This window comes from Pleurodeles waltl, chromosome 6, assembly GCF_031143425.1.
Source record: "Pleurodeles waltl isolate 20211129_DDA chromosome 6, aPleWal1.hap1.20221129, whole genome shotgun sequence".
Taxonomy (NCBI): domain Eukaryota; kingdom Metazoa; phylum Chordata; class Amphibia; order Caudata; family Salamandridae; genus Pleurodeles; species Pleurodeles waltl.
In genome coordinates this window covers 282,809,628-282,822,387 of record NC_090445.1, presented here as the reverse complement: position 1 = coordinate 282,822,387, position 12,760 = coordinate 282,809,628, and the positions used below count along the sequence as shown (strand labels likewise).

Sequence of the window (12,760 nt, the reverse complement as noted above, 5' to 3'; positions counted from 1 at the left end):
TGCGGCCAGCCTTTCATTGGCATCAGACTTTCACACCAACGTATAAAGTTTAAGAACTCTGCTCATAGACGACACCTTGAACAGCACCAGTTTCACTCAGTTTAGCGCTCATGAACGTCGAATGACAGAGGCGCGTTAAATGGAGCCTGGTACCCTGGACGCTTATTTCGAGAGGGGGGGGCACCAAATATGGAATTCGGAAATCTGACCGACGTTTTCTACTTTACTCCTTTAGCAAACCCTTCTACGAGTAAAAAAAAACAACTGTTTACCAGCACGTACGCCTCCACAGCTTGTACCTCGGAAATGAAACACGTAGCTGCTTCCTGTTCATCTTAGAGGGACGCTTTCACTTTCGCGTTCACGTTACAGCAGACATTTGCTCCAGTTTTAAACGGGCCGGGATGACGGTGGATGCACTTGGGGGATGGAGCCGATGCACGTCGTCCCGAGGGATTCACGGCTTGGATTTTACAAGGCAATGATCAGGTGCCATTGCCTCAGCATTTAGTCTTTGATAAACGACTTGACCCTAAAAGCTGTGAAAGACGTGGGCGATCCGCCCCTCCCCCACCCTCCGCGAGGTGCTACCATCTTTTCGAGGTAACAGGGTAAGTGATCGTTGGATAGGGTGACCGGGGTCCCGGGTTTGTCTGGACAGTCCCGGTTTTTCAAGGACTGTCCTGACATTTTTCTCTATAACAAAGAATCGGGAAATAATTCAGTGACAGCTGTTTTAGTGTAAAAGGTCATTTATTAGGACAGGATTGCATAAGTAACATAACCATTAACTTTCAAACGTAACCGTAACTTTAATAACGCCCTCCTATTAACATCTCCTCGCTCATCCTTCTCCTTCAAACCCTTATCTCGTTTCCATTCCCCTACGCACTCCCCTTTTCCTTTCATGCCCCATTTGGTTTGTGCGTACCCCCACTCAGAGCCTTCACCTGCTTGTTTATTCCCTGGAAGGGTGGCCAAGCCCGCATCTGACTCACCACCCTCCCCCATCTACTGCTCGCTCTCCCCTGCAACCTGCCCTAACTGACAATTTCCCTCCCCCCCTTGCTATTCGACTCTAACTTCCGTCCGTCCAATCGCTCTTCCAATTGCCGGGTGGGTGGAAGGCCAAATTAAAACGCGCGATGGTAGCGCGGAAAAGAGGCCGGTCCCTCCACCCCAACCCCTTTTATTTCCTCCCCCTAGACCCGCCCCCACTTACCTTTTTCCCAATCCCTGTCCCTCGCCGTCACTTCCTTTCCCGAAATGACCCACGGGAAGACTAGAGCGTTGCTCTTGCTTCCCGCGGGCCCCTCCATCGGGAAATAATTCAGTGACAGCTGTTTTAGTGTAAAAGGTCATTTATTAGGACAGGATTGCATAAGTAACATAACCATTAACTTTCAAACGTAACCGTAACTTTAATAACGCCCTCCTATTAACATCTCCTCGCTCATCCTTCTCCTTCAAACCCTTATCTCGTTTCCATTCCCCTACGCACTCCCCTTTTCCTTTCATGCCCTATTTGGTTCGTGCGTACCCCCACTCAGAGCCTTCACCTGCTTGTTTATTCCCTGGAAGGGTGGCCAAGCCCGCATCTGACTGACCACCCTCCCCCATCAACTGCCAACCAGCACAAACCCATTTGGCGTTTTGCTGCCCCACCCCCCCAAAGGCCACGATACTGCGACCCAGTACTTCTCATTTCTTGTTTGTAATCCACAAATTTTCTCCCCACAAATCTTCCGCCAGCAGTCTCAGATCTGTCAGATATTGTGCGTTTCCCATTGTGAACAGGTGAACACCATCGTTTCTGAACAGTGCAACCTCCTGCTCTGTAATGTTCTTGTGTTTCAGTAATTTTTTATCTTTGCGCTCAGCAAAAAAAACCTTAACTCCTTCGAGCCCGCTCCCTGGCTCCATACTTAAATGCCCCTCTCCACCCTCTACGTGGAACAAATTCTATCCACCCAAGTATGTACCATGCCATTTTTGCTTGAGAATCTCTAAATCCCTCTGCATGTGTTGCAGTAGCGTGAGTTCTGACAATTTCACACGATCATCCTCTCCCAAATGTATGATTAACAATTCCGCAACATCCCCAGTTCAATAAATTAGCAGTGATGAAAGGAAGCAGGTTACCCCACCGCCTTGTGCTCTTGTCCCACCATAACACCTCGTGCCGCCTGCTGGATAGTCCCAGGACCCGACCATATATCTGTTTTCTCCGCGAACTTCGCTGCCCAGTGGACAAATGAATGGCCGACCAGCCATGTAACCATCTTGCTCTGTGATGGACCAAACGCATCTCCTGTAATGGAAAAATAACTGTAACCTGTGTTTTTTGACAGAACAAACCCCCCCCCCCCTTCTAAAACCCCTCCCAACTGTATCGCCCCACCTTTCAGGGTCTTAACTTAAAGTTCACAACACCTTGATCGCTAGCGGACTCTCGCCTTGATCTTTTGCCCAGTCCCAAACCCAAATGCGTTGCGGCCGTAGCTGCCCCAATCCTAAACGAATGCGTGCCGAAAAACCATGGCCCGGTGGCCCCACGTCCCAACGCCATCCTCAACACTCGTAAGAGCTGAAAACTAGTGAGCTTGGACCTTGATCTGTGCACAAAAAACCCCGTCTTCCTTATTTGATAACCGTGAGGATTGACTAAAAGCTCCAAAAACATCCCCCCTGCCTAAGCGGAAAAAGTGCTAGCTCGTATTCATCTGCGCAACATACCGGTAATTCGTGTAACAACTCTAGCAACAACTCAAAATCAATGGGTTCCCTGGCCGTTCTACCCCCCACCGCTCTGATTCTGCCCCAGCCTTTTAACATTCTTCCAACAGATCCTTTCTTGCTGGGTCGTGATCAAAAACAATTGCCATAAAAAGATCCACTTGCCAGTTTACCCCCAATAATGGCCGCTGATAACTTCTCTGAATCATGCACAGTACAAAAAACTCAAAACACCTGATGCTCTAGCTGTTTGTCACTCTGCCCCCAAAACTTTCCTGTAACCGCTCAAAAACTGAAAAAACCCCAACCCAGGCCAGCTGGTAACTTCGCCGAGAGGAGTCCGCTAAAGACATCTCCACCCACCCGTGATCATCATACCCCCCATTCCCAATTGTCTGCCGGGACCACTGTCTTGGTCCGCTCCGTTCCTGACGCCAGGTTACAGAAACGCTGCCACTGTGAAAACGGGTCAGGGAAACCGCAATCTCGTTGGCAACTCCTGGTATATGGACAGCTTTAAAGATCACAATTCAGAGATAAGCCCTGCAACATGAATCGGCGCAAACAGCACAAAAAACCTTCACATCCCTCGCTTTCTGTCTATTCCTAGCTCCACGACAGCCATGTTGCTGGTTCTGAAGAAAACTGTCCTATTTGCTAACTCGCGCCCCCATACTGTTATGGCCACCAGAAAGGGAAAATAATTTCCAGAAAAGCAATGCTCCTCCTTAGTTGTCACCAAAATGCTGTCCACGCCTCCGGATACCATCTGCCATCCCCGAAAATCTCTAAAACCATGCGCTCCTGCCGCATCTGAAAATATCTGCACCTGCCATACTGTCTCTTCTTCCCAGAACCACCTGGATACCCCAATTAATTGTTTCAGAAATATTTCCCACCTTAACATCTTCCGAGTCCCCTTGACCCTCTTATTCTGTGGTGTGGCAAAACTGCGCCTGACATGTACAACCCTAATCACCTGCAAAACGTCCTTCCCCCTTTAACGTTCCTACAAGCAAAGTTAAGGTACCCCAACCGCTTCTGGGCTGTCTCAAATCGATTTTTCGTGCTTCCTATCACCGTGACCAAGAAAAACAGCATCTCCGTTACTGTCTGTGCCGGTAATCTGGCCGTCATTATAATGGAGTCTTAAGACCCTACCCAAAAAGGTGAGAACCTATGAGGGGCCTTTGGTCTTTCTGGGTGCCAACGGCACTCCCATCTGCTGTGCCATATCCTGAAAATCTTCCAGAGCCGTCCGGCACTCCCCACGATACCTTTCCTTCCCGCAAAGGAAGTCATCCAAATAATGGGTCACCGCATAATGCTCACTACTCTTGACAAAAGACCCACTGCATGAAGGTGCTAAAAACTTCGAACAACGCGCGACCCATGGGCAGGACCCTGTCCACATAGATTGCCCCTTCAAGCTGCATCCCCAGCAAATCAAAAAATCCTTTGGGTGTATCGGCAATAACCTGAAAGCTGTTTGTATATCGCATTTTTCCAGTTCTGCCCCATGGCCGCACGCCCTGACCAATTTTACGGCATCATCCACATATGCATACACCAGTCTGGTGTCTTCCGCTGCCATGGAATCGTTAACAGATGTGCCCTCCGGCCATGAGAGGTGATGTATCAACCTGATTTCACCCGGGGCCTTCTTCGGCACGAGTCCCAGCGGGGATATCATCAAAATCTAACTTTGCCACTCATAAGAAACGGGCCTGCAATTCTGCCCAATGACGTTCCTTGTCCAGCTTTTTTCCTTACCACCTGTGGTAATTCCTTTGCAGACCGCAAGTTGTCTGCCCAGTGTCTCACCCGTGGGCCGTGATAACTGACCCTGAAACCTTCTTGAAACCCTTCTGCTAACTCAAAGCAGCTGCCCTACCCGTGTATATACGCAGCCCTGGTAAAATAAACTAACCTAACTGGCGTAGGCACCCTTTGGAGCAGTAGCGCCCTGAGTCCCTCTGCCTTTTGCCGCTCTCCGTTGTACGGAGGGACTGGAGAGTGAAAAACATTGAGTAACCTGGTGACGGCCCCCGCACTTGGAGCAGTCATGTTTCATTTTTACAAGGATGTCTGGAGTAGAAACCCCTGTTGAAATTCCTGCACGCTCCTGTTGTGTTAAATGTTGTTCTTTGTCCCCCCCCCTCACCCCCCCCCCGGGCTGGACGTGCCTGAAACGGCTTATATACCACCGGTAACCCACTGGCCGTATGTGTTGCTGCTGCGGATTGTGATGATGCCATCCACTGCATCCATAATTCTGGGTCTACATCCCCCCCATGGCTTAATGATGTCCCTGTATTTAAATAGCGCTATAGCCTATGTCAGGATATTTCTCGCAATAAATGCTTGCAAAATTAAAAAACCTGACGTCCATATTAATTGGCACCCTCGGTCTATGGGCCAACTCCTACTCCTCTTCCTTAGACTCTCCTTTGGCTTGTATGTCCTTATGTAATAGTTAAAAAAATTTCAACATAATCGGGTCTCCATATCCTTGCCTTCGCTTGTTCCGCTACGTGTGCGCACAATGGCATAGCCAGACCCATATAGGGTAGCCTCTTCGTGTGTTCTCCTCCTTCCTACTCTCCTGTGCCTGCCTTCTCTCCTGCTGTCTTGTCCCCGCCCTCGCCCTCAGTTGTAGCTCTGGCTCGCAGCAGTGTGTCAACTGTCGAAACTTCCCCCCCACCCCAAAGGACTTGTAAGTTGAGATGACATCCCCTTTTCGCCGTCCCCCAAACCTACCACCATTGCCCTTTACCTCTTCCACGTGTAGCCGAAAGCCGCGAAACCTTCCGGGCCTCTTTCATGTGGACCCGTGCTGTTGTCCCGCTCCTAAAAATAGAAACGGAGAGAGGGGTTGCGCCGCTCCTGCGTCCTCTTCCCTTCCCCCTTATGCTGTGTACCTCTGTTTCCCAGATCTCCCCCTCTTCCCCTTCTTCCAGAAACCTATTCATAGTCCAGTTCCAGCACCTCCTATTCGCACACATCCGTTTTTCCAACACTCCCACTCATCCTCATGCATTTGTTAGACATGTCATTGTGACCCACATGGCGTCCGCCATTCTGTGTTGTCCCCGATCCTGCGGAGTAGAGAAGGCCGCCGGAGGCCCCTCTAGCGCTTCTGACCAACGTGCCAGGGCCGTATTGCGCCCCGTTGGTGTCTCCTTCTTTCTACCAACCTCTTGCATTGGCATTGACCTTCCGCGCGCCGAATGGCCGTATGTGCCACTGGCTCCCATCGTGCTACCTAAACCACTATCCTCCCCGACTTCCTGTCCCCTTCTGTTTGGGACCCGTACCCAGCTGCCCCTTCCTCTGTCTTGGGGCATGGTTCCTACGTTGCCTGTACTGTCTGCTGGCCTCTCCGGCCGCCGGCCGCATGGCACGGACACTGTGCCACCCTCCTACACTTGCCTGCCTGTGCCCCCTTGCTGCGGCCCACCAAGGGAGTGTTGATATGGGATACGTGGGCCTTGCGTAACCTGCCGCCTCCCAGGGTCTTGACGTGGGGCCTGACCAGAGGGGGGAGGGGGGGCCTGTGAGCGTGTTAATGTTTCCTTGCGTAATAGCCTCCCTGTACAAAATTGTATTTATTACTTTTCATAATAATGTATATATATTTTTTTTTTTTTGGGGGGTGGGTGGCCTGTATTGGCCCTAACTCGCTAAATTGGGCCCTGAAGGCCTGTGGCGAGGGCCCCACGCCTGAAGCCGCGAGTGCAGGCCCGCTGGCCAGCAAACGCGTGTCTTGAATCTTGAGAGAGGGGCGGTGAGGTGGGGCGGCCGCTCGAAAGGAGCGCATGGCCGCCCCCAGTAATTGTGAAAGGGGGCCCGCGGGCTGAAAGCGTGCCCCGGCCCCCTAGTATTAAACCCAAGGCAGAAGCCCATATGCCTCTTCCCTGCCCTAAACCCCAGCCTACCTGTACCACAAACTCCCCACTATGGAAGATCCCCAGGGATCGTCCGACTCCAAATTAAAAACGTGCGATGGTAGCGCGGAAAAGAGGCCGGTCCCTCCACCCCAACCCCTTTTATTTCCTCCCCCTAGACCCGCTCCCACTTACCTTTTTCCCAATCCCTGTCCCTCGCCGTCACTTCCTTTCCCAAAATGACCCGCGGGAAGACTAGAGCGTTGCTCTTGCTTCCCGCGGGCCCCTCCAATGTCCTGGTTTTTTAGAGGGTTGGGTGAGCGCGCACATTACATAGGCTCACGTTTCCCCCCCGAGGCTCTCTTCACACACAAACTTAAACCGAGCTGTTTAAAAACCCACCTGCTGTGTTGCCTCGCCTTTCTCAGGCAACACAGCAGGATCTAATGAGCGGCGAATGAGTGTCACATCACCCCAAGACAGACTAATGAGCAGCCTGCTCCTGGGTCTCATGGGAGGCGGGGGTAGTATTTGGGGGAAGGGGGCTGTGTAGGTTTTGTGACTGGGATCCGGTCCCAACCAGAACATAGTTCTATTCCTATGTTTAAGTCCGTCCAGGTTTTTCATTCTGAAAACCTAGTCTTCCTATCGTTGAACTCCAAGAGAGCGTGTTGTTTTTGTCTCCCACACTGATTTCTCGCTGACGATGGTGCTAAAACCGCTGTACGGTAACCATCAGAGGCCTGTGGGTACCGTCGTCTCTAAAGACTGTTCTTTTCAGTGTTGCCAGATTTTAACCCCTTCGCTGCCAGGCCTTTTCCCCCTCCTGTGCCGAGCCTTTTTTTTGGCTATTTGGGGCAGTTCGCGCTTAGGCCCTCATAACTTTTTGTTCACATAAGCTACCCACGCCAAATTTGCGTCCTTTTTTTCCAACATCCTAGGGATTCTAGAGGTACCCAGACTTTGTGGGTTCCCTTGAAGGAGACCAAGAAATAAGCCAGAATACAGTGACAAATTAGTTTTTTTTAAAAAAATTGGAAAAAAGGGCTGCAGAAGGCAGCTTATGGTTTTTCCCCTGAAAATGGCATCAACAAAGGGTTTGCGGTGGCAAGATCACCATCTTCCCAGCTTTCAGAAACAGGCAGACTTGAATTGGAAAACCCAATTTTTCAATATAATTTTGACATTTTACTTGGACATACCCCATTTTTACTTTTTTTGTGTGCTTTCAGCCTCTTTCCAGTTAGTGACCAAAATGGGTGAGAAACCAATGCTGGATCCCAGAAAGCTAAACATTTCTGAAAAGTAGACAAAATTCTGAATTCAGCAAGGGGTCATTTTGTGTAGATCTTACAAGTGTTTCCTACAGAAAATAACACCTGAAATAAACAAAATATCAAAATTGAGGTGAAAAAAGCAATTTTTCTCCATGTTCTACTCTGTAACTTTTTCCTGCGATGTCAGATTTGAAAGCAATATTCCGTTACATCAGCTGGACTCTTCTGGTTGCAGGATATATAGGGCTTGTAGGTTCATCAAGAACTCTGGGTACCCAGAGCCAATAAATGAGCTGTACCTTGCAAAGGGTTTTTATTCTATACCGGATATACAGCAATTAATTTGCTGAAATATAAAAAGTGAAAAATAGGTATCAAGAAAACCTTTGTATTTCCAAAATGGCCACAAGATAAGGTGTTGAGAAGCAGTAGTTATGTGCACATCTCTGAATTCCGGGGTGCCCATACTAGCATGTGAATTACAGGACATTTCTCAAATAGACGTCTTTTTTACACACTGTCTTACATTTGAAGGAAAAATGTAGAGAAAGACAAGGGGCAATAACACTTGTTTTGCTATTCTGTGTTCCCCCAAGTCTCCCGATAAAAATGGCACCTCACTTGTGTGGGTAGGGTTAGCGCCCACAAAAGGAAATGTCCCAAAACACAACGTGGACACATCACATTTTTTCACAGAAAACAGAGGTGTTCTTTGCAGAGTGCCTACCTGTGGATTTTGGCCTCTAGCTCAGCCGGCACCTGGGGAAACCTAGCAAACCAGCGCATTTTTTAAAACTAGACACCTAGGGGAATCCAAGATAGGGTGACTTGTGGGGGCTCTGACCAGGTTCTGTTACCCAGAATCCTTTGCAAACCTCAAAATTTGACCAAAAAAACACTTTTTTCCTCTCATTTCGGTGACAGAAAGTTCTGGAATCTGGGAGGAGCCACAAATTTCCTTCCACCCAGCGTTCCCCCAAGTCTCCCGATAAAAATGGTACCTCACTTGTGTGGGTAGGCCTAGCGCCCACGAAAGGAATTGGCCTTGACATTTTTTCACAGAAAACCGAGGTGTTTTTTACAAAGTGCCTACCTGTGCACCCACAAAAGGAAAGGCCCCAAAACACTATCTGGACACATCAAAATTATCAAATACAAAACTACCTGTTTTTGCAGGGGGGCACCTTTTGGTCCTGGGCTCAGCAGCCTTCTAGGGAAACCTACCAAACCCAGACATTTCTAAAAACTAGACACCTGAGGGAGTCCAGTGAGGTGTGACTTGCCTGGATCCCCCAATGTTTTCTTACCCAGAATCCTCAGCAAACCTCAAATTTAGCTAAAAAAATCACATTTTTCCCACATTTCTGTGTGGGATCATCGCACTGGGACAAATTTCATACCACCCAATGTTCCCCTCAGTCTCCCGGTAAAAATTATACCTCATTTGTGTAGGTGGGCCAAGTGCCTGTGAAAGGGAAGAGCCAAAAACATGTCAATATTGAGGGGGAACAAAGGGGGTCCAAATGGGCAGTTTGCAAAAAAAAATTTTTAGGCTGACAAGTACAGCACAATATTTATTGGTATAGATGAGACAATGCTGGGTGGTAGGAATTTTGTGGATTCCTGCAGATTCCGTAAGGTTCCATCACAAAAACGTGGGAAAAATGTGTGATTTCCAGCAAAGTTGGAGGTTTGCAGGGGATTGTGGGTACAAAAATGGTGCGGGGTGCAGGTGAAACACACCACCCTGGAATCACCCAGATGTTTAGTTTTCAGATGTGTCTAGGTCTTGTGGATTTTTCTACATGGCAGCGTCCCAAAGTCCATAGAGTGCAGCCCTCACCATTCCGAGTGGGACGATTTTGAGAGTAAGCCAAGTTCTCATGGCCCAAATGTAAAACTAAAGCCCCAAATAATCAAATGTCTTCTTGCTTGCTGTGGGATAAGATGTTTTAGAGTGCAGGGGAGAGCTGAAAGACTGTTACCCCCTTCAGTTGAGGTGGGGGCGTAACCAGGCCCATACTGGTTGGTAGCCACCACCCCAATATTTTTTGTTTTTTTTAAATTCCCTGGCATCTAGTAGACTTTCTGCCCCCCCGGGGTGTGGATCAGGGGTAATTGGCAACAACTTTGGCCCCATTTATTTTGGGTGAGGGTATGGCTATATCCCCAACCTCTTATTTTTGAAAAAAAAAAATCCCTGGCCTCTGGTGGGCTTTCTGCCCCCCCTTTGGGGGCAGATGGGCCTTCCAAAAATAGGCCCATCTGCCCCCAATGGGGGGCAGATATGGCCAACAGTAATGTGCCCCCATGGGGAGCGACCCTTACCCAAGGAGCTGCCCCCTAAAGAAAACACATGCATACACACACACACCAATCCCTGGTGCCTAAGTGGTTTCTGCCCCGCTTGGGGGCAGATTGGCCTAACAAAAATCGGGCGATCTGCCCCCAGAGGGGGCAGAAATGGTCTAAATACAATTTGCCCCCCAGGGGAGCGACCCTTGCCTAATGGGTCGCTCCCCATCTCTAAAAAAACGAACAATTTTTTTTTTAGCCCTGGTGCCTAGAGGTTTCTGCCCCCGGGGGGGGGGGCAGAAATGGCCTAAAAGAAATTTGCCCCCCTAACCCCCTCGGGGAGCGACCATTGCCTACGGGTTGCTCCCCTTGCGTGACATTGGCACAAAAAAAAAATCCCCGGTGCCTAGTTGTTTCTGACCTAAAATCGGGCGATCTGCCCCCAAGGGGGACAGATATGGTCTAAATACAATTTGCCCCCCAGGGGAGCGACCCTTGCCTAATGGGTCGCTCCCCATCTCTAAAAAAACAAATTAGCCCTGGCGCCTAGAGGTTTCTGCCCCCCCTGGGGGCAGATCAGCCTAATAACAATAGGCCTATCTGCCCCCGGGGGGGGCAGAAATGGCCTGAAATAAATTTGCCCCCCCACCCCACCTGGGGAGCGACCCTTGCCTATGGGGTCGCTCCCTTTGCGTGACATTGGCGCAAAAAAAAAGATCCCCGGTGCCTAGTGGTTTCTGCCTCCCTTGGGGGCAGATTGACCTAAAATCGGCTGGGGGGCAGAAATGGCCTAAATACAATTTGCCCCTCGAGGGGAGCGACCCTTGCCTAAGGGGTCGCTCCCCATCTGTAAAACAACAACAACAACAAAAATCCCCGGCGCCTAGTGGTTTCTGCCCCCCTTGGGGGCAGAGCAGCCTAATAACAATAGGCCGATCTGCCCCCGGGGGGGGGGGGCAGAAATGGCCTAAAATAAATTTGACCCCCAGGGAAACGACCCTTGCCTAAGGTGTCGCTCCCCTTGCGTGAAATTCATGAAAAAAAAAATCCCTGGTATCTAGTGGTTTCTGTTCCCCTTGGGGGCAGATTGGCCTCATAAAAATAGGGGGGCAGAAATGGCCTAAATATAATTTGCCCCCTAGGGGATCGACCCTTGACTAAGGGGTCGCTTCCCACTTCTAAAAAAAGAAAAAAAAGAAAAAAAATGATCCCTGGTGCCTAGAGGTTTCTGCCCCCCCCTTGCCCAAGCGGTCGCTCCCTCATGCCAATTTCCTAAAAAAAAAAAAAAAAAAACTGGTGTCTAGTGCCCGTTTTAGCAGCCGGATTAGTTGCAATCGGGCTGCTAAAACGCTCAGAGAGACTTCAAAGGGAAGGAAATTCATTTCCTTCCCTTTGAAGCCTCCGGTCTCCTCCACGTGATCGGAAGAGAAATGCAAGGCCTCTGTGATAGTCAGCACACGATCGTGCGCTGACGTCATGGGGGTGTTGGGGGGTCAGGGTGGAAGGGGAAGGGCTTCCCCTTCCATCCCTGCCTTGGGGGGGGGGGAACCCCACAGAGGGAGCACTAGCACGCCCTCTGGGCTCTGTACCCAGGACGTAATGGTTACGTCCTGGGCACATGAGCTCTGTGCCTCAGGATGTAACCATTACGTACTGGGCACAGAAGGGGTTAAAAGCCCAAAGCTGTTGAACGACCAGCCCAAAGTAAGCCCAAAATGAACCGATCCCAGCCCAAAAGGTAGCCCAATCTTTTAACTCTGAAATAATGCAATGGTAGACAGAAGCAGACATTTTAAAGCATAAATCAAATTTCTGTTGTAAGCAAATATGTGGAACTCACAGTGCCTGGATTATTCATTGCATTACACACTAAAAATGGAAATAAACATGGAAAAATGGTCACTCACTTTTTATGATGAGCAACAAATGGGAACAAGTAGTAAATCTGAACTTGGTGAGACACGTAAATCTTTGATTATGTGCACAGCAGTCCTTCTCACATTGAAGCCTGTAGCAGCTACTTTATTTTCTTTTGTTTGGAGACAGAAAGATGAACGTCACTTTGATAAAGTTCACAGCAGTCCTTTTGACACCAGTTTTGGCACTGGATCCCTTTGTAGCAGATAGATTATTATCCTTTGTTTGTAGACGGAAAGCAAGGGCAGTAGCCACTTCCTAGGCCACAATATGCTTGTTTCAGAGTACGAGGCATGCACTGGTAAGTAACATGGCTGGTAAAGTGAAACTACGAATGGTTCATTAAATCACTTACACTCTGTTTGCTGCAGGTTGCTTCAAATCATTGGAACGGGCATGCAACGTTTTATGGCAGTACTTGACTGCAGCCTTGGTATTATCTCATTTTACAGGGCAATCAGTCCTTTTAATTCAGAAACCACTATATTAAGCCCACTTGCCCATGTTGCAATAATTAAACTGCAACTGCTTGGCAGCTGGGATAACCTGCTCAATGAATAACTGTCTTGTTGAGACGATAGGGGATTACCTGAAACTGCAAGAGACAAAGTGACCATCTCTACATCTGTAATGCATAACTGTGGTAGT

At 49.1% G+C, this 12,760-nt stretch overlaps 1 protein-coding gene across 2 annotated transcripts in view; it reads left to right on the top strand.

The window, feature by feature from the left end:
• Positions 1–294: 294 nt before the first annotated feature.
• Positions 295–12,760, top strand: part of LOC138299634 (butyrophilin subfamily 1 member A1-like) — a 225,531-nt gene continuing 213,065 nt past the window's right edge. The window contains exon 1 of one of the 2 annotated variants that reach the window (XM_069238080.1): positions 295–603. In XM_069238080.1, coding sequence (XP_069094181.1) covers positions 415–603 — 189 coding nt within the window. In that variant the 5' untranslated portion in view covers positions 295–414. Of the gene's footprint in view, positions 612–12,760 lie in introns of both variants that reach the window. The other variant, XM_069238081.1, reaches the window with a different exon arrangement.